The sequence below is a fragment of the Filicampus tigris genome, chromosome 4 (assembly GCF_054856515.1).
Source record: "Filicampus tigris isolate MCC_2025a chromosome 4, RoL_Ftig_1.0, whole genome shotgun sequence".
NCBI classification, from domain to species: Eukaryota; Metazoa; Chordata; class Actinopteri; order Syngnathiformes; family Syngnathidae; genus Filicampus; species Filicampus tigris.
Window position 1 is genome coordinate 15,570,098 of NC_141220.1, and position 27,554 is coordinate 15,597,651.

The window sequence follows — 27,554 nt, forward strand, 5'->3', positions numbered from 1 at the left end:
GATGGCGGCCAGAGGAGCCTCGTAATTGGAGCTGCCGAGTAGAGGGGAGAGGAGGGCAAGCGCGCTGAGATGATTGCTTTGTTTTCTGGCTTCCTGTCGGCGCGCCTCAAAACTCCTCCCCCCTCCCACATCACCTCCCCCATTACTCACCCCCTCCTCCCTACTTTGCTCCAAGTAGCACCATGGAGAAATTGAATAGAGATGCGCGCTAATTGGTCTCTTGCTGCTTGCTTAAAGGACCATAGCCATTCTTTTTCATTTGCCTATTGTAGTGTTTCACAATCTTTATTGAGGCAAAGAAAAATCTCACAGTACACCACCAAACAAAAATGTATATCCAGTAAACGACCTTTTATCGTGGGAGATAAAACCGATAAATACGGAGAAACCATATAAACCATTTTTAAAATGTATAGTTTTACCCCACCTACGCTTTACACTTATCAAAAGGCACTTAGACTTATTTGGACACATTTTTTATATTCCCAAGCACCTTTTCTTCATCCTCTTGTTCTCAAAGTATTCTCTCAAAAAGAGGCACTTTCTGCTTGCTTGAAGCTGTCTATTACTCCCAGATGAAGTGTACTGTGAAACTCACACATAAAAAAGAGAATTGTCTATACAAACATGAAAATGTTCAACGAAACCAAATCATTTTGTAAGCCAGCTCGCTTAATGCTAACATACAATGCGCCTAGCCATAGATGGGCTAGAAGAAATTAGCATCGATGTCGTGGTGATTACGAACCTTCAAACAACTGCTACCTTAACGCACATGAAGCAGCAACATATACAAGCAGAGTAGACAACAATACTCACAGGCATATATTCTCTTCATTGTGGGAATGACAATTGCTATAGCCTCATTTTGGACCTTCTCTGTCTCTACTCCCTGCCGTTAACTACACTACATCTCTAACAGTGGACGCTACTACACTGAAGGCGCGTGACTCGACCTCGGACTTAGCTGTATACCGTCAAAAGCAAAAGACTCGAAGTTGTCCAAAGGTGAGAATATGATTGTGTTGGTCTCGATTCAAATCGGTGAATAGGGAAGTCCTGCATTCCCATACCCATTGTGGCTTTTCACATCGAGCAAATTGGATGCATTGGGACATCAGTGAAAATTGCTTTTAACAGAGATGGGGGACTCGAGTCACATGGCTTGCATCGAGTCATACTCGAGTTGTTATTTTTAGGACTTGCGACTTGCTTGTCAAAAACATGGGAATGACTTTACTTGACTTGGGACTTGGTATATAAGTGACTCGGCTTGACTTAAGGCCTAGATAGACCAACCCGACGTTGGCCAACTGTGACCGACGCCTACCCCGCCTAGTGGCGTAAAAACGCTGGAAAAATATACCGCAACGACAGACAGCGAAGCTGACCATTAAAGTAACTTCTGTGCATGCATTAGATGTAATGCACCAATTCAAGGATGACAGTTTTGATGAAAACTGGAAAAAGAGAATAAGCAACATGCACATTTTGTGCTCAAAGATGAGAGAGACAACATCTACAAGTTTAGTTTCATCTGTCCGACGTACATAAAAATCCAAAAAAAGCATTAGATTGGACACCACGAACACTTGAAACGATACCGTTTAAAACCTCTTAAAGTGAGGACGGCCCACCGAGGGCCCCTCAGTCATCCGTCAAAAACAAATTGCTGATGCACGTCGTCAGCTGAGTACATGTGTGAACATGTGATACATCTTTTAAAAGCTGTGTTTCTGGAGATTTTAATGGTGCCTAACATTTTACAATGCAATCATATCTGCAGAAATGAGTGAGCATTTATGGTAGACAATCGGAGATCAAAGAACAAAATGGCAACGTCATAATCCACACACGGAAATGTCCAACTCCATCAAACATGGTCCCATTACGTCGTGACTGACGCATTGGATAGCCAATAAAATTCCCCAAACGACTATATGGGGTGTGTCATACAAATTCTTTTGGAATAAAAAAAAAAAAAAAAAAAAACTAATTGCGTAACGTCTTTCTTTCGTGCCTCGTTCTCCTTTGATCTGTGCGTAACACGACTGTGCATCGCGAAGATTCCTTTGATGTTGTTTGGTTTTTTTTGCGTGTAAACCTGGCAAAACAACAGCAAAAAAAAAAAAAAAAAAAAGAACTACACCATAGTAGCATAAAAAAAAGCATAGCAGCCTTTTTTCCACAAGTATTCACACAGGTCACCTAAATGGGTGCACAGGTACCTGTTGGGTGCAATGCTCATTTTTTTGGATTATTGTCAAATTTGAGCTGGAACTTGGGGAGACCTCAAGCTTTGATCCTGTAGTGTTTTCAAGTCCCAATCAACATTCTAAATTCATTTTCAAGGCAGATTTTGTGAAATGAAATTAGACGAAAATAAGATTCACCTTTTTTTTTCTGTTTTCAAACATCCATAGTTCAGTGACAGGAGCACTTACACAGATTCTGACTGTTTGGGAGAGAAATTCAAAATGATATCTTCAAAAAGAGACCAGAACTATGCTGATACTCCAAATGGTTCAAGAACAGCTACAAATTTACTTTTGGTGCACCTTTTTTAGGCGTTTTTGGCAAAGTTGCCAAAAAGTTGCCCGCTGCTTAATGGGTTAAAACAGCGTTCATTTAAGCATGGACATCGATACGTAGAGTGATAACATAGAGTCTTTAAATAGAGTCCATGCATTGTAATTTTCTATTCTAGAGTGTATCAGCCATATTTGATGTGGCAGCACCCCTCTAAAATAATGCACGTCAACTTCACTCAACTTCAAAAAGCAGAGCTGGGCATTCTGTCCCAGGGACGGAACGGTCCCGGACACCAGACATTCCAATAGCTTCTTCCCTCTTGTCATCAATTCCCTAAAACAGTTGACTCAAAATCCCATAGTGGCACCTTGCAAATGTTTGCCAATTGTATTCCTGTGTGGCAGTATTGTAGCTTCAGCTCTGTAAATATTTGTATAACTGTTATTGATCAATATTCCACAGCACCAGACACTTTAAGGTGTTCAAAGACTTTCTGCATGAACCACGTTACCCTGACAATATGCATGTTTTTGGGAATGTGGGAGGAATCCTGACCCCCCAGGAACTAAGGACCATGGTGCCCAATCGCAGAGCAAGTTGGATTGATTTCTTAGCGGAAATGAACCCAACCTCCTCCATGTAGAAACTTCCCGCTGATCCGGGGGTTGACGGGACTGTTTTGCCAAGTTGTTCAACAAGGGGTTATTTTTAATCACTGCCTCACATGCAAATATGGAAAAATATACAAACCACCCCCGGCTGTGAATTACAAATGTGTCTTGTACAACTAATAACAATAATGTACTTTTAGTCTTTTGCGTAAATCAGGTCCCGACTGTCATGTTTGTGCTTCCTTCCTGCTGCTGAGCTGTTAATTCCGCCCAGTGCGCTCCTTCCTTGGGACCTGGCATATCCATATTCATCTGCAGCCTATAGAGGTGTCAAATGGAGGCGCCCTAATTGTGTCCTTGATGAAACCTATTAATATTGAACGCTTGTGCACGGCGAGACAAAAAGCGGATGTGTTCACATCTCTAATGATACCTGATTCCCTCGGGCTGTGTGGCCAGACTCACCGCCGCTGCCGCCGATTCATCACGCCCCAAAAAAAAAAAATATATATATATATATATATATATATATATATATATATATGGCTCTGTTTCCGTGAATCACGTTGTGTTATGTCACTCTGTAATAATGAGAGAGAGAACCAGAGCTGGGAAGCGCAACTAGTTCAATATTGTACTTAAAGAGGAAAGTTAACCCAAAATATTTCTTGACAATAATTTGTCCTATGAGCCTCCACTCGTCCAAAGCCTCATTAAAGCGGAAGTCAACCCAAACATATTTTTTTCAACAATATGTTCTATGCAGGCCCACCGCGCGGCATTCTGATTAATATTGTGTTTGTGGAATATAAGTTAAGCAGAAAAGCCACCCCTTTTTAGCCATCTCAGGGGGCGGCCAGTTTGTCACGTCTGTCTAATTGAATTTTCAGTGGACAGAAGTGACAAAATGGATGCCCCCAGAGATGGCTAAAAACTATATTCCAAAAACACAATATTTATCAGAATGCCTTGTTTTAATTAGTGAGCCTGTATAGAACATATTCTTGAAAAAAAATATTTGGGTTGACTTCCACATTTAATATTGCATTTGTGAAATTTGAGTTATTTCACCTTCTTTCTGAAGCTGAGCCATGATTGGTTGTTACCTGATTGGTTGTTGCCCTGAGCAACTGTAAAACGGGTGGATTTTGCTGCTTAACTCACATTCCACAAACACAATATTAATCAGAATGCCGTGTTTAGACTAGAGGCGCATAGAACATAATATTGTAAAGAAAATTTGGGGGTTGTCTCCCGCTTTAAGGAAACCTTTCAGTTGCCTGTACTTTACTTGAGTATACTTAGTACATTTACTCACTATGCTTGAAAACAGATTACATAATTTGTATTCTCTTGATTTTAGGAGTTGAATCACTACTTCTAGAAGATATATATATATATATATATATATATATATATATATATGTATATATATATATATATATATATATATATATATATATATATATATATATATATATATATATATATATATATATATATATTTTTTTTTTTTTACACAGGTATCTGTACTTCTTTTAAGTCTCAAGTGTGAGTACTTTTGCTAGGTCTGGTCTTTGCATTGTTTTCTGACAGCCAGTATTAGGAAGATAATCACGTTCACATGCAGCGGCAGTTGCTGTTTTAATTCTACCGTGCTGACAAGTGCCTCCCATGCGACCTCGTCTTTAAGTGAGCCACTTATGGTCCTCAGATGTCATGGCCGGCAAACCTCTGATCCCGGATCCGACGCTGCCGGGACCGCGGGCGCCATCCCAGCTGTTGTCTTCATTTGAATGCGCTAGGAATAATATTAAAGCAGATTCGGTTGAATTTATTAATGAGCGGGGCCCTCAGAGAGGTGCTTTTAAAGGCCAATGATTTCATGCGGGCACTTAAAGGCCATCGTCGTCTTGGAAGAATTATGGTGTCGTAACACCGCTGTAAACTGCTATTAGTCACCATTTTCCCCTTTTTGTTACCTCTGCTTGGCTCTATTCCCACTGTGAGTGTACCAGACACAAAATGCTACAGCTGCCAATGACAACCCATATAAAAAAAAAAATCTGCTAATAATGCTCACTTTAGATTGACACTCTCAGAGAGACAATCATGAATAGAATTTTAGTTCTAAACGTTATGTGGCAGATCAAATTGAGCCATCAACCCATTTACTGCAGCTGTGGTTCTAAAAATGGTGTCCGCAAGACGTAACCTGGGGGGTCTGCAAACTAATTAGCAATACATTGTCATTCTTTTAAGTGCATACCTACATATGGCCACCGGCACCTGAATAAAACAAACATAATAAATAAAAGACTCCTCACATGCACTCCTGCTATACATACACACACACACACATATTAAAGGCAAAGTTGTTAAACCGCACTTTTCAAACAACACGGAAATATATTTGAACACAAAATAGTGATTTGCAAGCATATAATGTGTAGAAAATACCAGCCATATTGTAGTGTCTGTGGACATAAATGTGCCTTTAGGCGGCGGGGCCTGGTGGGGCGGCATGTGACGAGTCTGCGTGTGTGGGCGTGAGCTGTGGCCGCCAGCAGCTTCTACAAGAGTGTGTGTGTCGTGTTTTACGGCTCTCCCAGTGCTCAATTGGCGGTAAGGTGCATCGTGACTGTGATTCTCCTTTCCCACTTGCAGGGGCATTCATGTCAGTAAACATACTGTAAAAACTCCATAAACATTGGAACCGCGATATAGCTGGGGAACATTGCAAACCCTCGACTAGTCATCAGTCAATCAGTGGGCACGTATTGACAGACAAGCCTTCAAGTCAACGTTTATCACTTTGTCCTACTGCGACAACGATGGACACGCAACCATGACTAAGGATGTGCCTCCGAGACTAGCGGCCCATTCAAATGAAGACATTTTCCAAGCAACACAAGAGGCCTTCTCTCTCTCTCTCTCTCTATCACTAGTTTGATGCCCGCCCTGGGGCTCAACATCAGAGGAACGTCTGCATGGAGAGGAAAACAGGTTGTATGAGGGTCCACACACACACACACACTGACACACACACAGAGTGCCTGTGGTGCTGCCTGAAGGACTGCCATGGAAACAAGCAGTGTGACAGGCTCTGGGGGTGTGTGTGTGTGTGTGTGAGAGGGGGGTGGTCCGCAACAGCTGCAGGCGCTTCCTTTTTTGACAGCCAGATGAAGACATCACTGCCACACCATGAACAACAACTACTGGGGAGTTTTAAACTATGGTTCTCAAAATTGGGCCCCCAGACCCCTGGGGTGCACAAGATAATTTGCAACAAATGATTTTGCATTATTTTTAAAAAGTGCATATCTTCATGGGGACAGGTGTGCAAAAACAAACAAGATAAACCAATTGAAAAAAATGCTCCTGTTGTTGTCATATTTATGAAAAAAATATAATGACATTGATGCCCTGCCTGTGCCTCTGATCAAATTCACCAAAATCGCTTTAGACCAGAGGTCTACCAACTGCGCCGGACTTAAACCTGGTCCCAGCATGTGTATAGTTTAGATGAAAATGAAGTTGTTGTTTTTTTTAATTCATATGTTTAAATATGACTTCCATATCAGATTGTTTGTTTCTTGAAAAAAAATACACCTGTAACATTGGAACCGTTTCTCTCTCGGCTTTGAATTTGTGATCAGGATATTTTAGAATTCCTATGGCACACATGGTAGTTAGGTTTAATTGGTATTAGCATTATGAGGGGGTGCTTGGAAAATATTCCTCCAAAAAACAGACACAAACATACACACATACTCACACGAACAATATTAGTGATCGGGCCCTATTAACTGCTGTGTGGTTCAAATGTTCATTAGCAAGCGTGTATCCAGGGACCAACTCTGAATTCTTGGAGCATATTGCATTCTGGGACTCCATCTTTCCCTTTGGGAGAAAACACATTGATAAATAATTCTCTAAATAAAATGGCATGTCTTCACAGTCTAAGAGCGCCAGTGCGTGCAACAACTGCCGTAACCCTGCTGTCACACTCTTCTTTTATGATCCGTTGGGAGGAGGCAATTGAGTCCCTAATAACCTCAGTGATGCACACTGCACACATCTGACAGCTTTGGAAGCACAACAACTAATTCACATTGTGAACTGTTATCATGTGGCAGCAACCATGTGAGCCATTTGTAACCAATTTAGGTAATATATGCTGGAGTTAGCCCACGCTATTTCGCGGTTCACATACAGTATTGGGCAAAAGTCGTGGGATACCACAAGCTTTATTTTTATGATTTTTTTTCAGAGTAGTCAGTGTGATTTCTAATACATGTACTACAACATCGAGTAGTCTTGGCCCGCATTGATTTTTTTTTTAACAAAAATTTCAAGCTGATCAACCCTCAAAGTATTTGAGTACTATCTCAAATTGGTTACTACTCTTGGGGGACACATCTTGGGGTATTCCGCCAGTGATGTGATGGTACACCCAAAGCCCAGCACGACCAAAACCAGCCCCCTCGGGCTTGTGCAGAGCCACCACCTGAAGGCGAGTTTTGTGCGCCAGTGTGTTTGTGTGGGGGGATTTAGCTAGTCAGAAGCTCCGGGGTCACCTCCACACCTCCCTCTCACTTTTGAAACGGAGCCCTGGTGGCAGTTCCTGGGAGAGCCAAGTGATGTCTCTATCAGCCTGTCAAAAAAAGAGATAGCCCGAGGCTCCATCGGGGTCCCCCCGAGCCAATCAAAGTCTTCACATAGCACAGATGGATGCTCTTTCACCACTGGGCTACTGCTGAGGAGTGTGTGGGGGGGGCGCAGTCCCATCAGAACCCCCCCACCCCCCAGCCAGCAGATAAAAACAAACACCCCCCCAAACCTCAGATCAGCTCTGACTATGTTTATTTTATATTGTCAGCGATTTTTTTTCCCCTTCTGCAATGAAATACAGCAGTGGTTCCCAAACTTTACTGAGCCAAGGCACATATTTTGCATAAGAAAAATCTCACAGTACAAAAGAAAATTGTCACAAAAAGTGTATGTACTGAAATAATGTGGATCTCATCTCAATTTATTAAAAAATACTCATTGACTGCATGTCAACAGGTGGTTACACAGATTAATGTGTGTGCCATTTAGTGGAAGAGTACTAAATTGTTCTTTCTGCCTGTCATTATACATCGCTGGTATACTGTAGATGGAGAAAGATGCATTATCTGTGATGTAAAAATAATTTTTCAGGCAACTTAAACTAAATCAAAAAAATAAAAGCCGCACAATAGGCAATCTTTTGCAGTACAGCGGTTGGGAATCACTGAAATTTTTGACAGACTGTAAGAGATTTTTTTTATAAATAGTAGAGCACGATATGAAAAGTTAGTTGTAGAGATTGAATAAACTGACAGCACTGATACGACATCCTTACCAAAAAAGGACAGCAGTGCAAAAACATAGATCCGCCCCTCCAACTCCATAAGTCTGACGCTCTTTGGCTTTTAATGATATTAGCGCCCGGATCAAGAGGAATATATTGCCATAGTTTGTTTTCCATAAATTGTTAAGTCCGGTATTAACTGTGGCTTGGGGCAAAGATCTGACCAAAACAAATAATAGAGGCTTTCTGAGGTAAGCCACATTCCTCCTCTAAACTACATCTAAAGACGAAGGCATTGCTTTTTTCTTTTCTTTTTTTTTTTTTTTTTTTTACCTCCCGGCTGGTGATTGACGGGGCCGTGAGCTGGCCTCCTCCTCTTCCTCCTCCTGCTGTCAGCCGGGAAGGCAAACATTACGAGTCAGAGGGCGACGTGGGGGGCGAAGGGTGCCGAGTCGGGGCGCTACGGTGGAGCTCGGGTGGCACCGGTGCGTTGTTTGTCAGGCAGACTGGGTCGGACCCCTGCTCTCTTACTTCTTCTTGCGTGGCAGGTTGTGGCTGGTGGGCGCTCTCAGTGCGCTGTAGTGCACCTGCAAAAACAACCGGGAGTTTTTTAGCGGCATGCGGGTAATCCGAGCTCAGCCGAGCGCACGGTAATGGCTCCCCTGAGGAGAAGTCAGTGCAGTGGGGAGAAAAAGCAAGACGGACTCGCAATGTAATGAATCATTTTTTTAAACACGAGAGCAGAGGGGATTAATCACGCACAGGAAGGATTTCAGGAATCAAGGGTTTTGTACTAGCGCCTCATTTTGCACCCAAATCACAATATTAGAAGCAGAAATCAACAGCTGAGATGACCTGCAAAGCTACTGAAACTTACTGCACATCCCTTAAGAAAACTAAACTCCAAAGTCCAAGTCTAAGGAAAACATTTAAGGTGAAAGCAGTGATAAACAGGCCCTCGCAGCCTCTTTTTCTCTTTGAAAAGATCATCAAACTTTGACGCCGAGCTCCGCCCACATTCGAGAGCAGAGGAAAAAAAGCTTGGCCCATGTATCTCAGATATCTGCTTTTGATTGGCCAACTTCTTGTTCCATTTCATGCATGGGTCCTTGAGACTTTTTTGTGCGTCCACTCATGTCCACGCAATTTCATGTAGATTAATGAAACTGGTGGGGGGCTTAATTTTTTGTTTTCTTTTTCATGGTGAATCATTAAAATGATCATGAACTTTGACGCAGTGTTCTGTACACATTTTATGGCATAGGTAAAACATAAATACAAAGTGTCACAATTTAGCTTACCCCTCTGTCTGGGATATGTTTTCAAATAGAGCTCATTCGGGCAAATTCCCTAGTCGGAGTTGGTTGAAGTGAGAGCCCTGGAATTTGCCTGGAAAGCCTGCTTTAGGCAAGCCGAGGCAAAATTACTAAATGAACATACAGTGCAAGAAAATGATTTTGGAAAATTGATTTGGGTAGGGGCGGCACGGTGGTCGACTGGTTAGCACGTCCGCCTCACAGCTCAGAGGTCGTAGGTTCGATCCCGGCTCCGGCCTCCCTGTGTGGAGTTTGCATGTTCTCCCCGTGCCTGCGTGGGTTTTCTCCGGGTACTCCGGTTTCCTCCCACATTCCAAAAACATGCAGGGTAAGTTGATTGGACTGTCTAAATTGCCCCTAGGTATGATTGTGAGTGCGGATGATTGTCTTTGTGTGCCATGCGATTGGATGGCAACCAATTCAGGGTGTCGCCTGCCTACTGCCCCAAGACAGCTGGGATAGGCTCGAGCACGCTCCGCGACCCTTGTGAGGAGAAGCGGTATAGATAATGGATGGATGGGTTTAGGTAGGTAGGTCAACTTTATGTCAATCGTCCTACACCACAACATTTTAGAATACAGACAGAAATACAAATGAACATAAAAAAAACCTTTAAATGCTTTAAATGACCTCAATCATAAATATGGGGAGAAAAAAAGTATAGCTTTTAACCTGGAATTAAAAACATTCACACATGGGATTGAATTCATTTAGCATAACAGGTGCTGCTTCACCATGTTTGCTTTGAACTCTAGGCTCGACTAATTAAACCCAAATGGTCAACTTCTTGACCAATTGTGGGCATGGCTCCTTGAGACTTCTTCACATATGTTTTGACAGATATGTCCACCCACTTTTGTGTCAGTGAATCTGGTGTCTGGGACTGTTATTTCTGACTTTCCAGGGAGGGCTACCTGACCACTTAACTTAACTTAAGGCCCAAATGATGAAAGACTGCTTAGGTTCATAATTTTCCATTAATTCTTCATATGAAATTTTATTGTGTAAGAGAGCCATTGATTTTGGGCCATTCAAAAAACAACCAAGCATGTGTACCCTGGTGCCAATGCATGGATTTTTGGAGTCTCAAAGACGACCCCCCAAAAACGCACTCGGTCGCACCATTTGGGTTTGAAGCAGCTAATTTGGGCAAATTCCAGGGATTGACCCACTACGGCTAGAAAATTCATCCTACGGAGCCCAGATCGGTAGCAGGTATCCATCATAGATGGGCAATGCTAAATTGAGTTGAGGGATGTTTTGTCAATGGCATGTAATATCGACAAAGCGTTGGTGAAAGTTTGATCAACATTACGAGGATACGACTTGAAAAACGAAACTCCGCAGACAGCAGTTTCACCAATCGACATGAAACTAAATAGAAATATCTATCATGAAAAGATGCACAGAAAAGTCTCAAGGACCCATGAAATTGAACCAGAAGTTTTATGTTTTGCTTTGAAACAGGCATTTTGGGCAAATTCCAGGACTCATACTTTGTTGAACTCATCCAAATAAGCCCTAAGGTATCCTAGACAGATGGGCAAATTTAAACGTTTAGAGGAGCATGGTGTTAATGTTTGATGATCACTATGAAAGTCGGCCATTTAAGGTGAATTTCAGGGCTTGTTTTATGACCAAGTTCTCCAAGTGAAGTCCCCCAAATGAGCCCTAATTAGACAAGTATCCTAGACAGGCTCTGTTAAATTGCAAAGGTATTTTTTTTTTCCCACAGCCATCTAATGTCAAAGTTTGAAGATCATTTCAAAGATTTGCAGTGAAAAGGGGGTCTGTCTTTGATGGCTGCAGCTTTAATTATGTTTAAGTTTCCTGGACAAAAGACTTCCGGAAGTAGGGAAGGACATTCAGAAGTCTGGCATTTTTTACTGATGTTTTAAAAACATTTCTATGAATCCTTGGCTATGAAAATTGTTTGATTTGGTGAAAACATGTTTAAATGTAGCATCTTCTTCGGTTCGGTACACATGTCAAATTACCCAAGACTCACACAAGTCTTCAGCATCCCATCTTTCTGAAATATCTAAAATCATTCTTTTCTTGACACTCAGGAGATGTGTTGCGCTGGTGCACGTTTTTTAAGTGATCACGGGGTGTCGTCAAGAAGAGAGAGCAAAAAAACGTGCTAAAAAGTTGCTTTTGAAGTCCTGCGGCAGGCAGGCGCTCAAACAAGGCGGCAAATCTGTTGAGTAAAAAGGTAAGGAAACGTTATGCTAATTAGCCGGGCGGGCCACTATTAGAAACAGGAGATGGGAGTGTGGGAACAAAGTGGCAGCCTGGTGCATCACAACATGAAACTGCGCTCAGAACTGACAGATGCTTCTCATTTCTGCCTTGTCAGAAGTCTCGCGTTTGAGGACGACTTTGTAGATTTGCGCGGCCGCTAATTGCCAAGTCACATTTGCAAGAAGGACAGGAGTCCGTTTGCAGCCTTTGTGGTGTTTTTTGTTGCTTCCGACAATTGTTCCAAGTCAACAAAAACAAAATATGCGCTTTCTTACATGGGGTCTCTTGGGTATATGATGTTAAGGTTATTTCAATCCCCCCAAAGCAAAAATAAAAGGCACATGGGATGAATCTTAAGAAATGATGGAGCAATTTCCAACATGTACTTTCTCTCCAAAAAGTATTGTTTCCTTGTGTGTGCTATTTCAAAGCTGAAAAAAATGTTGTGTCCCGACGGGGGAGGAAGACGGACAAAAGGAGCCGGAATCAAAACAGCATCCGCCACCGTGTTTTGCCAACTCGGCCGTCCAAATCTCAAACGAGACAGGCTCCGGCGACATCACAGACGAGTTGGCCATGTTGTTGCTGCGGGAGGACATCAAGGGTGAGAGAGTCTCGCCTAGATCCGCACTGTCAGGATTTTTTTCCCCCAGGGTTCGGCAAAGGGGTGAGCTACCTGGGAGATGAAGGGATCGACGCGGCACTTCATTTCCTAGCAGAGCTCGATTCTTTTACGAAAGCTCTGCAATGACGACGCCAATGATGCATCAGCCGAGGCTAACATGTCGTCACGCAACACATTCATTGATCTCCGGCACCCTCCAGCAGAGGCAGTGGTGGGAAGTAACGAAGTACAGATACTTTGTTCCAGTACTAATGTAGGTTTTTCAGTTGTCTTTACCTGAGTATTTCTTTTTCTGATAACTTTATTCAACCTCTGCGGATTGATGGCAGGACCATAAAAAAAGACGCTAACAGAGAGGGGTCAAGTCAACTGCGCTTCTTGCTTCTTGATTGATGGATTGAGAATTTACGACCGAGACCGAATGCCATGAGGGTGTAAAGCAAGGCATTAGAGAAGCAAGATATTCACCACCCATGGTGCAATTAAATAGAATTAAAAAGTAGTTTGATGTCATTGTCTACAAGAAATGACTCCTGGCGAATGTGTTGCATTGTAGCAGTCTGAAAAACAAGAGCTTCTGGCATTTAGCAATTATTAGTGTAATCTGCAAAAACACTTCTACTTTTTTCAGTTATCATTAGCAATTCATGAACAAAAATCAAATTGGCCCAAGAAGTTACAATTTCCTAACGGCTGACTATGCTATTATTTTGTTAAACATCATTTGCCCTGAATTCAAAATAACAGATGCTGATCCTTTCGAGGCACTAGCTCTTCACCATGGTGCTCCACATCTCCAATTTTTTGCTGTACTTTCTTCTCTCGCCATAACTCAGCAGGGGGCGCTTGCTTGTTATTTAGGCAGCTTAATGAAGCCTTAACCATGTGTTCGCCCCCTGGTGGTTGGTTAAAGACTGTTTAAGAACCACTCCTTGACCAGACCTGACACATCCGAACATCTCCTCATTCAGGATAATTGGGCCAAGGGGCAGCTTTAAAAAGGCGTCGGCCCATTAATAATCAAACAAAATGAGAAGATGCATTTCCGGCACGCTTGGGAATTAGCATCGAGCAAATAAAGCAAATGTCTTGTGGGAATCCGGTCCCTATTTGTATGCAAAAATAAGGCCTTTTACCTTCTGATCATCAGACGGCATCCGCTTGAGGAAATCCAGCAGCTCATTATTGTCAATTGCATACGGGTTGCGCAGCTTCTTGGTGAATTTGTGAACACCTGTGAAAAAGAAGAACGCTTTCATCAATGGATGACCAACATGTTTTGCACTGCACATGGTCTTGGGGTTAATCCCAGGAACACAAGTTCAGTATGTACAATACAATAACAACATACAACAAATAAACTAATGTACAACAGAGTAATGCCCAGCAGTCTTTATCAAAGTAACACTTCTTTTTACACTTTTTGTACTGTAAACATTACTATGGCTGCGTTAAAAAAAAAAAGATTAATCGAATCAAATCGATTTTCCTTTTCATTGCTTGATATTGATTCATAAAACCATAAATTGATCCTTTTAATCCATATTTTTCCCATAAAATCATGTGACTTCTTGCATCACATGAGATCTCCTCACTAAGAGAGAGTAGCTTATCAAAACATGGCGGGGACACTGAAATCCACGCCAACAAGCCTGAAGGCAGATGTCTGGAAGTTTGGGGGTTTTAAAAAACACAAAGATAGCAATGAACTTTCTTTATGAGAGAGTCACAGGAAATCCTTAACTGAGTTGAAAGTCAATCAAAGTGAATCGTGAATGGTAAATCGAATCGAATCGGGCCCTTAGGAATCAAATAAAATCGATTTGGAAATCTGAATTGATACCCAGCCCTAAACAGTACCCATCACACACTGACCTCCTAAAGTGGGATACACACATACCAACATTTGGTCCTAATCTGACCGAATGAAAGGGGCCACAATTCCTCACCCCCTATCAAATGAAAGTCAGTCAAGACCCATCGGATGTTTCTAAAGATTGTCCTGAGTGAGTATTCTGTGGTGTGGTGTATGTGAAGAGTGATTTATCCTCCCTGATCTACTCAGAAAACAGCCGGGGCTGGAAAGCAACTCCATTGTATTGAGTAAACACCATATAGACAAAAAACTTCATTAACTGGTTAATAAATTAAAAATTCAACCCTTAATCTTTATGATTGATTTCAACCATCCATCCATCCATTCATCCACCCCTCCAATTTCTATAGTGCTTGTACAGTGCTTAAAAGTTTAAACCATAGATACCGTATACGGCACCACTGCGCCTTAAGTGCATGTGAACAGACTAGCTGTAACATACCTGCTCTCTGACATTCAAATATGTGAGTCTCTCAATTGAGTGTTGCAACATCCATAATACTTCTTTCACACCAATTACCACTCTCCAATTAGCCAGGGCTTTGGTGTCATTTTATTGCATCTCAGAGTGGTACAGAAAGAGCACAAAAACACACAAATGAAATGTGTACGATTTCAGTGGATAGCTAAGGGTTGGTTACGCGTAAAAACACACACACGATTCATAAATAGTGAAGAGTGATTAGAAGAGGGTTCACTTCTTCATTGCTTCATTTTGGAAGGACGAGTCACCTTCTGCTTACTTTCAAGCGCAACTCTGCCAGACGCTACGCACAAATGAGTGAGAAACACATCTCAGCAATCTGGTAATGGGACTATTATATTGGCAGCTAGCGAGTGCCTCACCTCAATGTGCAGACAAAGAACCCCAGGACCTAAATATGTGCACGCAACTTGAAAGGCTTGCCTTGAAACCACAGGGATGGAGGTTAACAGGGGAGCCAGAGAAGCATCTCCGTCTGTGTGTTTTTGTTTGATACGATGGGATTTTGGTATTGATTGCGTCGAAGGCTGCGTGGAAACAGAATGCGGCTGTGGGCTGGCGAGCTGGTGGAGGAGAGCCCGTGGAGGGCAACGTATTTCCCTGACCACTGAGATGACGGTCTGCGCTGTATAGCCACACTAGATAATGAGAGGCCTGCAGACCGCCTAAGGATATGCTGTGTTATATACAGCTCTGCAGCTCTCCTTTGTGTTCCCTACAAACCCGGGGCCTTTGCCTGCAGTGGGCTGCACCATGGCAGCCCACACGGCGCCCAGCGCACCTTTGGAGATGTCTGATCTAGTAGCATGTGCAGCGGTGTATGGGAGAGATCTTGAAAGGACTTCACTTCATTAAATGATGGGTATCAAGTTAGGTTGGGCAGTGAAATCTAACACAGCGGTTCTCAAACTGGGGGTGCCCACGAGCCGGAGCTCGGGGTTCCACAAAATAATTAGCAACAATGTTGTTTCACTGTTGCTCAACAGTTCGGCCTTGGTTGTGTGACATTTTCCATTTGATTTTTGCATAACAACGTGAATGCACTTACCCCATATGAGGACTATGTAGCGCAGTGGGATGAAATACAATAGCGAAGTGGCTACGAAGAGTACCAGGCAGGCCAGACACGACATGAACGGAACAGACCAGTTGAACAAGCTGCAAAAGAAGAACAATAGTATCAAAATCCATTCAAAACATTTCCAACAAAAGTGGTACGAAAATGGACTCGTTTACTTCTTTGTCCGCTCCCCGATGTTTGCGAGTTCTTCCAAAATGTTCTGGACGGTCAACACGACTTCCTGCACCATGTGTATCTTGTCCATCAAACCCTTTTTTCCAGGTTCCTTAAAAAAAACAACAACAAATGCACTGATGAGGTCAACTGTTTGGTCATTGGGCCACTTAGACAAAGACCAAAGTATGTCTAGTGAGCTATTATGTGTGATTTGTCTATTGAATGGACATAATGAGAAAAACAAAGTCCATTTGAGACCGTGCTTTTCAAGATCAGACGTGCTGAGGGAAATGTGACTGGATGCCAGACACGAACACACAAACACAAAAGGTGTTCTCAAATTTTGAGTGTGCTATACAATTCAATCCAATTTAATACATTACCAATCAAGACTCCCGGTTAGATGAAAAGTAGTGAAAATGATCAGCTGCAATCAGGCTCCACTCGAAGTTCCATTGTAGCGGCCTGAGTGGGGCACATTCCAAAATATAGAAATCTCTCCATCTTGGTCCAATAACCCGGAGTATGTCTACACTTCCACCATATGAGAAATGCTTTACCCTTTGTCGAGGCGTTATTTATGTTTAACGCACTGACATAATAATTGAGTGTGGCAATGTAGTAAGTCAACATTTGTGAGGTAGAGGGGGCCCGGGGGGATAAGGGGATGGAGGGTTTGTCTTTTTGATCACATCAAGACACGAAATGGAGGACGCGTGAGAAGCCTTCCAGAGGGAGAGGAGTGCGTCAAGATAACGCCGCCTAAAGAGGCCTGAAAAGGCTCACATCAAAAGGAGGATATAATGACAGGAATGATGACAGAGCGGAGGGAGGAGGAGCGCAGTTGCCACGGAGGCTGGAGGATGTCTGCCGTATATGTTTATGATACCAGACAAGCGCATTGACGTGGTCCAGGCGGGACGCCGCTATCACGGTTCGCCGAGGCCGCCCATGGGAGCGCGGCGTCTGCAAGCGGGGAGAGAAGGGAGCGACTCCCCGTTGTCAGGCCCACAGGAAGAGAGCCATTCCCACACTAGCACGTCCTCCCCCACCGGCCGTCGGATCCTGGCTCCGCACTGGAAGCTCGCCGCCGGCCAAAAAAGGCAGAAGCATGGCAAATATGCTTTAGTTGAGAGGAGCATCTCACGCTCTCATCAAGGGGACTATCAGTGTTTGTACTTAAGAGTTCAGTTTGGTACAGTATGCCCTTTTGAATTGTGAGGGGAACCAAACCACTACAGTGAACCCCTGTCTATCGTGTGGAATATATTCAAGACCAACTTGCAGTAGATGAAAACCCTGTGAATCATCATAATTGTGTTAATGAAAACATACAAAATGCTGTGAATGAATTCTCCGGTAAATGAAAGCTGTTCACAAGAAAATAAAAATCACCTTGTGCACGTATTGTGGTAATATTATCATATATTCTATATTCATTATCTTACAAAATATTTTTTATTGATTGATCAGTTAGCGTGGCTTCCCCTTGTCACGTGTTTCGTTACTCCTTGACCTCATTTAGGAGTAGCTAATTCCCCGTTACGGACGCAACGGTTAGTAGCTTAGAAGAGCATATCTTCAGCGGCGAAGTTTTACACTTTATGGGCAGGAAGGAGCCCGCAGCAATAAAACTGTGCCAATCACACAAAATACTGCAACCATACACAAACACACACACACACACACACACACACACACACATGCCCACACACCCCCACACACGCACACACACCCCCCCCCCCCCCACACACACACACACACACACACACATCACATTCAAATGTTACCAATCCCACTGTGGCATTAATAAAGTCTTCTTCTTTTGCACCGAGGAACAGAGAATTGTTAAAGCGGCTCAAACAAGTACAGCTATAATGTATGGAAGTATATATACCGTGTGTAACTAGAAATCATAATACAACTATGGCAGGCGGGAATGGAGAGCAAAAGTGTTAGCTTTCATATGTGAAAGAAAGAAAACAGACAAATAGATGCCCTCTGAAGTATAAATAAATAGGCGGCTCTCTGAAGATTATCATTATTCATTTCCTTTCACGTTAAAAAAAAAAAAAATGGTGAAATGTTCCATCTCCTTGGTGACAAGACATACTTTACATTTCTTTCTTCCTTCAAATTTAAATAAAACAATTTGAAATGGACTGCACAAATCCGAAATGTCTACTGATTAGAAGAAGCTGCTAAAAGCACTCATATCAGCTCAAATTGTGGGAAAAAAAAAACCTTGTGATTATGGACAACTAATTTGATCCCCTGAACAAAAGTAAACATAAGACATTTGTGATGATGGGAGGAAAGCTCATTTGGAGTCCGATTAATTAGAATAAGCGGGGGAAAAGTAGGACACTTGTCAAAGATGAGGCACAACGGTATCAAAAGTACTCACAACTGTGTACGTGAGTAGAAGTAAATATACTATGTAAAAAATTGACTGGTTTAAATCATTTCACTATCTTCGACTGTCAAATATACGCAAATGCCAAATCTGAATGTTTTCTCTCTTTTATTGGTGGTCGTACATTGACAACGAAAAAAAAAAAAATCGCCATGTATGTACGGAGTAAAAGTAAAGGCATCAGAAAAATAAATACTCAAGTAAAGTACAGATACCTGAAGCGCATTAACAAATTTCTTCCCACCACTGAGCAGCACATACAAGCAGATTAATAAAGATCAAATGTGTTCAGAAAGCAGTTATTGTCGCATCGCGTGCTGCAGATAATAGCATGGACAGTCCGGTGCATTCAAGAAGAACCGGCGGTGACTCTCGGCTGAAACATGGAGCAACCGAGCAACCCCCCCGGCCCAGTCTAGCACCCCAACAACCACCAGCTCTGCCCCCCTTTTTAACTCCCCTCTGGGAGCGAGTGCAGCCCCGGACCAGCTCGCAGCCCGTTTCATCTTCCCCTGTTTAGTTCTATTGGAGATCTGTGGACTGCTTTTGCCTCTCCTGTTTCTTTGTGTTATGATTAAATAGCGTCTGTGTGCACAACTGATACCTAAGGCCAAAGGGAAGTCACTTTGCCCACACATAATTTGTAAGCTGTTTCGTCCCACCCCCGAGGACAGATTTGTTCACAGGCCGAGGGTCTGTTGTGTATTATCCTGCTGTAACACTGCGTCGCCTTTCGTCTCTTTTTAACATCAGGCCGTAGCATTCCCGCGGTTCACATATTTCCCTCCTCGGGGGGAAGAAGGGGGAATAAAAAACATATTTTGGGTGGTAATCGCAACCTCCTTACGCGGGGCGGAGGGGGCTTTCTTCGCACGTTAGCAGAAAGGCTTTGAAGCCGTCAAACTTAAAACTGATCACTCTTTAACCCCAAATATTTTAAAGGCAGACTTTGATAGGAGGTGTAAAGCGACACGGGCTTGATCTCGCCGAGCGATATCGCGCTCAAGTGACAGCGCAGACCATAACACCACTTTCAAATAAGCCACTTTAAATTAAAGCTGACAGCTTAAAACAAACACGGGCCGCTGCTTAATTAGTAAATGAAAGGAGATATTTCATTTTTCCCCTCTCGCAGTGTGCGAAAGGGCTTAGGAAGGCTCACGGAGAAGGAAAAAAAAAAACATTTCAGAGAGCTTTAAGATGAGAGGGAGACGCTCGCATCGGAGTTTCTTCGACTAAACTACAAAGACCTTGATCATAAGCGGAGGTTCAAGGTGAAGACAAATGTAATAAATATCCCCTGAAACGTGGCTATTACATTAATTACACTGCGTCAATCCAGTCACACAGCTATAAAAAACAATTTTTAGTGCTATTTTCTGTTAACTCGTGTGTGTGCGTGTGTGTTTGCAGACATATCATGAGAGTTTCATCATCCTTGCAGACAGGATGTGCTGGTGTATATGTTTTTTTTCTCTTTTCTCCCTCGTAGCCCGCGGTCATCACAAAAGAATATATTGAGCGCATTATGGATATGAATGCCGGGCTTAGACGCGCAGCACAAGGGTCATCGCTCGCAGGCTTTGCGCTGGGCCCGCACTTCATTGCCATAAAGCAATAATGCGCATCGCTGTTAACTGTCCCTTCCTTACACCAAACGGGGGGATGAGTGTAATTGAATGTGGTATTCGGTGGCATGGGGAGAAGTCAAATTTTTCAGGCTCCTTAAACATTTCCTGTTGTTTTAGTTTTCCTGCAGACAGTAATAAAGATGCTTTATGATTTTTCTCACCAAGTGAACAAGTGAAAGTGGCTCGTAAGCCCTTTGGGCAAAAACGCAAGTTTTTACAGCTACTTTGGGAGTAAATATCACCCGCTACTATTCCATTTAGACAGTAATGACACAAGAGATCTAAATCAATCCACAAAAGGCACTTCACGAGGCTGGAAAATGTGAATATATGTGTTAGAAAAAGGGTAGCAGGACCCTTGTGGATTTATTTAAGAGACGTTGAATACCGCAAGGTATGCTTGGTAATGCCATTTATAGCGGCTATGAAAGGAAAGATTTCTGATAGTTGATAACGTGAACAGGCAGCATGTTGGAGGAGTGGTTGGGTCGTGTGCCTAACAGTCCACCTTTGTCTAGCGCTTGTATGGCTTTTCTCAGATTTCCTCCCAAAATCTAACTATACATCTTATGAATGCCGAGCATGAACTTGACAACCGCGAATAAATTGCAGTCAGCGTCTCACACCCGCTCACCACAAATCACCCTCGCACACATACCAACTCGCTGTAACGGAAAAACTGCAACCTCGAGTGTTCCTATGGGCGGCATTGTTGGCAGGGTTAGCCCAATTCGTTGACTGCAGTCATGCATTTTGTCAACAAAGACTCTTCACACTTCGCTTTTTAGGCACAGGTGCGTATTACTGTAAACACAATATATTTAGACTGTATATGACGTAATGGTACATCTTAGCAGTGGCTAGAAACTGAATGAAACTTTTCATATCAACATATTTTGATGTGTCTTAATGTTTCCTCAAACCACAGACAGTCATCGTTCAAGGTAAACATTAAAAGATGCGCCTATTTATAAAACCTCGAGACGTACCACCAAAACACATTATCCCGTAAAAATGTTTGAGTGAGACGAGATAAAATACCTTCTCGTCGTCCTCTTCATCCTCACCCATGCTCATGTTCACCTGGGAGAAAATGAAAGGGCAGAGAGAGAGATTCAAGTGAATGGGGCATTTGTGGGACGGGAGCATTTTTAACAAACACCTCGTAATGAAATTTCCTTTGAGTAGATTCACCCCTATTGGGAGAGGCTTGTTTCCATAGAGACGGCATCATGAGGTGACCTGACACAAAAGGGAGAGGTGAAAGAGAGCCTTCTCCACGCGAGCACTGTCACACCAAAGCAATCTCATTTCTCCGCAATGTGAGCGCACAAAAAAAAAAAAAACAGGAGGTTGGGGGAAAAAAACATTTAATTTGGATGTTGTTGCCGATATCACTTTATATCAAGTCATCCCTGACCCTGCTGTGACATTGCCTTAGAACAGCGCTTTTGTCATGCCAGCCGCAGGGTTACGAGAAGGTCTCGGCAACTGGATGTGGAGGGTGAGCTCGGACTTTAACATTGCCCAGGGATGCAACCTTTGCCTGCAACCACAAACACACTCACTGCTGAGGGGGCGCCACTTTGGGGAGGACGTGTGAGCAGGCCAGGCTTCTGGCAGGGGTGGGAGTCGGAAGTGTGAACAGCATTAACCTTCAGAGGCATGTGTAGGGCAAACATTAAGCCCACAGTTGTAGACAGGGTGGAGGATGCTAGCTTACCCACTTACACGATTGTGGAAAACGGATAGATGGATGTTTTGTGGTTGTTTTCATTTTTGTTGCGTTTGTGCATATATGCTCCCAAAACGCTACAAACAACGCACGTTTTGTGCTTTTTTTGTTTAAAAACATTTCAGGAAATGTTGTTTGTGATTTGTAGCATGTCTACTTGGTTGATATGAACACTTCAAAGCCTTGGACTAACTAGGAAATGTATTCTACGTTATCAGTATTGGGCTACAGTGATAAGGAAAAGTGCGCCAATGCAGTAAAACGCGGTTCGATCACTTTTCAGTTTGCGCGATTGCGCGTGCTCATTGAGGGACCACTGCCAACAGCTGGCCGATGGCGGATACACACATACTGTACACACGTACTGTACACACGTACAGTACATACTTGCGCTTGAATGGAATGAGGGTAAAAGTGATGACAAGTGTCCATTTCATGCTTAGTGATGACATTTATTCAACCAATGTGCAAATTCACGGCTTCAGTTATTACGTTTTTTATTTGTTTGTTTTTAAATAAATGACACTAGTTTCAATATATTGTGTATCTTGGTAAAAGGTGTGTGGTTAACTGTTTTTTTTTTCAAAAGCTGACCATTATTTGTGTGAATGCACAGTTCTAAATTTGGTCGCAGTGTACGAACAAATTCAAGTACAAACATATTGAGAAATCACAGATTTGTGAATCATTTGTGTGTAGGCACGATTTAAGCACACATTTCTGCATATGCACGTATTTTGGTTCATGATCTTACTACATGATAAAGAATTTCCTAATCAGTTTTGTTGCATCGTTGTTGAAATTGGCAGGGAAAATGTTTCTGTAGAGTAATGAGTTCATTTCTGAGCAGATAATTTCTTTCTCCAAACTGTAGCCTCTGAATGACTCTGTCAAGGTTTTTCTTCTCATCAGCCGAGAAAACCAGAATTTTAAAATATATATATTTTTTTGTGACAACTTCTGCTTGCTGTGTCATTTACAGGTTATATAAAAATGGCCTCTCCTGTCTCAACATAAATCTGAACATTGATGACACATTTCTATAAGGTTTCAATGTGCATAATATTTTCTTTTTGTGCTTTCTCTCCATCTGTCGACTTTGTCTAACACCCTGTGGGCTTAATTTGAACTTGTTGCACTCCATTTTTCTGTTTGGAATTGCCGACAACCCACACACAAGACTGACACTTTCCCTACCCACACTTTAACTATAATTCAAGTAAATTATGTCAAACTGCCCACTTTTCGAATTGTACGCCAGCACTGAGGGATACTGCTGGTGTTAAGCCTAAAGACAGACTTGTAATAATATGTAAATGACAGATTGTGTAGGTTTCAATGTCTTCACAGTGCAGGGTTACTTATGCAAAGTGCAATGTCAATTTCACTCACCAGGTCCTGGTAGGAGCCGCCATTTCTGGCACGGAGCTGAAGGTAGTTCCAGCTGATGAGCAGTAGCAGGAAGAGGGGAAGCATGAAGAGCTCCCAGTGCCATACTGTCACCAGAAAGATCTGAGGAGACGGGACAGGACAGATGAAATGTGATACAGCTCAAGCAACCTCAAAATCCCCATGTGGCCGTAACCGAAACAAAATCCCAAATTGATTTAAGCACATTTGAAATCTCTCATAAAAGCGCTACAGACTGTAAAGCCTTTTGAGAGTTTGGCAACAGATTATGTCTAAAAATTCAAGAGACAACTTTTTAATACGGTCAAATCCTATTTATACACACGGCGATAGCGCTGTGTTGGCATTGAGCACTCGTGCTGAACAGAAAGTATGACGGATAGACGCGGTATGCCGTCTTTTTTAACCAGCGCGTCAAATCCTCTTAGAGTCGGAGACGGCGAGAAGCTCTGACGAGGCACATATGGCAACCGGAGGAGCATTTGCAGCATTTACCCCTTCGGCTGCGATGATACTGACCCCCGGTAGAAATAAGGCGGATCATGCTGAATGCGTAATCCCTTATAATTCTGTAAAGGAGTAATGCACGAAACGGGACTGCATTTCACAGCGGAGTGCTAATTGGATGGTTGCTTTTAAAGCCACTTAGCAGCAGTCTAATGAGTCTGCTTACAAGTCAAATGATGGGGAATGTGTGAAAACGATTTTACCAGCCGCTTGACAAGAAGGAGGTGGGGAAAAAATGTCCCTGATATTAAGTTGAAGTCCATATAAGCTTGACTACACCATGTATCTGTATTCATTTCCGATTCTTTTGTTAAATGGGTATAGGCATACTGACAAATGCGACCTTCAGTCAGATGAAACTCAGGAAATGCTTGATTGTCAGATTTCACCAATCGTGAAAAAAAAATACAGTTGGCGACCCAAACGAATGAAAACAGCACAAACTGACGAGCTGCAACCGAAAAAATTCTTACACTGCTGAACAAACTACTTCCTTTTTAATAACCTGGAACTGTAAGTGCAGTCTGAGGCTCACTACTTGAGTTTTGTGTTCAATGCACCGATTGTGCCGTAAACCTTTTTGTTTGCCTCTCCCAAAATCCATCAATTTTCTATAGTGCTTGTCCTGATTAGGGCCACTGATGAGATGGAGTCTATCCCAGCTATCTTTGTGAGAGGTGGGACGTATCCTTGACTGATCAACACTGAATCTCAGGGCACATATAGACAACTAGGCATGGGCCGATTACCGGTTTGACGGTTTACCATGGTTTTAAAAAGTCATGGTTTCAATAACCACTAATACTGTCTGTCATCGGTTATGAGCTGAGGGGATTTCTGAACATGGCACAATATGATTGGCTGCTTGCAGAGTTAAATAACGAGCCACATTTTTGAAGTGAATTGCCTCCAATTAACTTTTTTTTTTCTCCTTCTCGGCAAGCAGGGACGGCAGGGGTGAGCAGTTATGCACGGAGGAGCAGGCAGTGAGCAAGACAAAAGAGACACTGCAAACATGGATGCATTTTTGCTTATTTGCACTTTTGCGTATTGTCTTAAAAAAAAGATGGTGCCGGCGGGCACAAGTTGCCCCTAGGACAACATGAGTAGCCAACAGAGACATTCTAAAAATAGCTCAGCAGTGTGGGGCAATGTGACTTACTGAGAAGAATTAAAATTTTCATAACTCTTCTGATGAAACATTGACTTACAATTGGTTGAATGGTACCTTTGTCATGGCCTGAGTGGGTCTGTATCGCTTTTTACTGGCAATAGGCAACTTTGAGGAGGAAACCATAAACCCTGCCACACAAAAAAAACTACAAATATGCTATACGGCATATGTCACTACATCATCAACATTCATCCTAAACACAGCCACTGGAAACAGAAATACAATTCAGTCCAACTGCAGGCGAGCGAGAGCTCAGGATTCCATGAGAGTACACTATGTGCTGCGCCACTGGCGCTCATGGGAAATGTGATTGACTTCACTCAAAACACTGCCACTTTTGTCCACATGCTGCCGCCATAATCAATGAAAACTTAAGGTTACACAGTGTTGCTTTAAAGCTTAAAATGGTACATATTCTTAATATAACACATATTACATATCTTGCTGGAAAACAGAATATAAAGTGCTCAATCAGGAAAAAAAATGCTGTTTTTATTTACCTAAATATAACATTTAAAAAAACATTCTGGAGCTGATATGTTAATGATGTGATACCACTGTATTTTTGGTCACAGTTACCCTTCCATTAGAATCTACCCATGCCTATAAAAAATCAAGCATGCCACTCACATTCATACTTTTGAAATTTTGAGTCTTCGAGGATTCCTAACATGAATGCTTTGGGAGTGTGAGCCCATAGAAAAAAATGCTTTTAGGAAAATAGGTGTAAAAAAATTGTCTTACTTTTTAGGGAGAATACTTCAACTACTTAAACCTATTTTATTTGCTAGCAATGACAGCTACAACCTGTACCCACGCTAGGCCTAGCGCTTTAAAGCTAGAAAATAACAACAGGCTCAAAAGAGCTGCAGGCTGCTTGGAGAGTGAACAATATGTTTGCGTTAAAGCCCGAGACAGGACGTGAAACACAGAGAAAGCGAGAAACGGCTTGGGGCCTCGGTATGGCGAGGCCCCGCAAACAACAGACTGCTTGTGTCACAGTCACCATGCGCGGCGCGTGTACATGTGGATTCCCGGGGGCCAGTCTACCTAGTGCCGCACCAGAACTCAGGGAACAGTGAGTAAATCAGACAAACGCCCCAGAGCCTCTCCACTGCACCACTTAGTATCCTTTGACAGAGCAGTAGGTGAGCTGAGACGACTACAATAAAGAAGAGGTATTCGCAGGGGGATCGGGACTGAGCCCTGCTGCAAATGATGAAAAAAACGTAAGCAATTAAGACCACCCGAAAAAACTTTGTAATTACCTGTTCGTTTAAACCAGATTGTAAATGTGTGGTATAGTGGTTGACCCACATGGTGCCAGTCTGTCCCTCGTTGGCGATAGCCGATTGGCATCGACAACGTAATTTTCACGTCACACGCAGGCGCCGCACAAGCAGACACGCTGCCTAATAAAGAAAAAATATCAAATAAAAACAACAAACACACACACACGCACAGTGTGGTGATTGGTGAAATAAAAACAAAATGGGGTGCATGTCATTGCATCTGTGGGACCGAAAGGTATACAACACTGTTTTATTTTTTATTTGTTTAGCTTGCGTGTCAGGAGTGGGGCACCCGTGTGTGGCGTGGTACCAGTAAAGTCCATTCTCAATGCCGTTTGGCTAACTCGGACCATCCGGGCAATTCTGAAATATAGATGGGAACTCATAGACTGACTAAATCATAGACGAATGCCCGACTCTGCTGTTTCCCATTATGTGTTAGCATTAAGCAAGTGCACGTCAAGGCAGTTATGTGGCTGTTTTAAATAGGCCTATGCAATGTGTAATTCTCTTGTGCTACTGGTTGTGAACTAAGCTGAGTTGAGTTCACTGCCACCACACAGTGCTCGTATCTTAATTTTTTGCTCTCAAGTCAAATAAAAAAAATTGTCTGAATGGCGGATCATATCTTGGAAAACTCATGTCTTGTTACTCATATCTCAGGGCACCATGTATAAGGTGCATTTGCAAATAGGCAGGGGGTTTCTGTACAACAAGTTTCACAAATAGACAATATGTGCCAAAACGTTATTCTTTTAATAGCTCATTTGCATTACAGCGACAAACTAGCACATGCGGGGGGTAAAGATAAAAAAAAAAGGTAAACAATGAATATACATGGTGGCTAGGTTATGAATAACCTGCATCATGTGTTGTCACCTCAGCTCCCGTGAGACACTTCCAGAGCAATGCTCATCCCCTCACCCCCCGAGGAATTCAGTGGCTGGCCGACTGGTAGCTTGTCATATTCCCTCCATATTCCCATTATAGAAATAAAAAGGGAAAAGGGGAGGAAGGGAAAAGTGACACGAGCCCAGCAGGAATGTCGCACCTCCTTGCTCCCGCCTGGCGAAAGCTGCCGCATTAACCACTAAAAGTCTAATTGCTCGGCCTCCGTCTTCTCGCG

The 27,554-nt window shown here is 42.7% G+C and overlaps 1 protein-coding gene across 6 annotated transcripts in view; it reads right to left on the reverse strand.

Annotated features, from left to right (window-relative positions):
• Positions 1–8,145: 8,145 nt before the first annotated feature.
• The window catches only part of LOC147148624 (multiple C2 and transmembrane domain-containing protein 2-like), a 54,672-nt gene continuing 35,263 nt past the window's right edge, over positions 8,146–27,554 (reverse strand). For 5 of the 6 annotated variants that reach the window (XM_086028691.1, XM_086028689.1, XM_086028692.1 and 2 more), the window contains 6 exons: positions 23,438–23,557; positions 21,352–21,393; positions 16,263–16,372; positions 16,075–16,184; positions 13,803–13,900; positions 8,146–9,068 (listed from right to left, as the gene is read on the reverse strand). In XM_086028691.1, coding sequence (XP_085884817.1) covers positions 9,009–9,068; positions 13,803–13,900; positions 16,075–16,184; positions 16,263–16,372; positions 21,352–21,393; positions 23,438–23,557 — 540 coding nt within the window. In that variant the 3' untranslated portion in view covers positions 8,146–9,008. Of the gene's footprint in view, positions 9,069–13,802; positions 13,901–16,074; positions 16,185–16,262; positions 16,373–21,351; positions 21,394–23,437; positions 23,558–27,554 lie in introns of those variants that run through there. The other variant, XR_015086539.1, reaches the window with a different exon arrangement.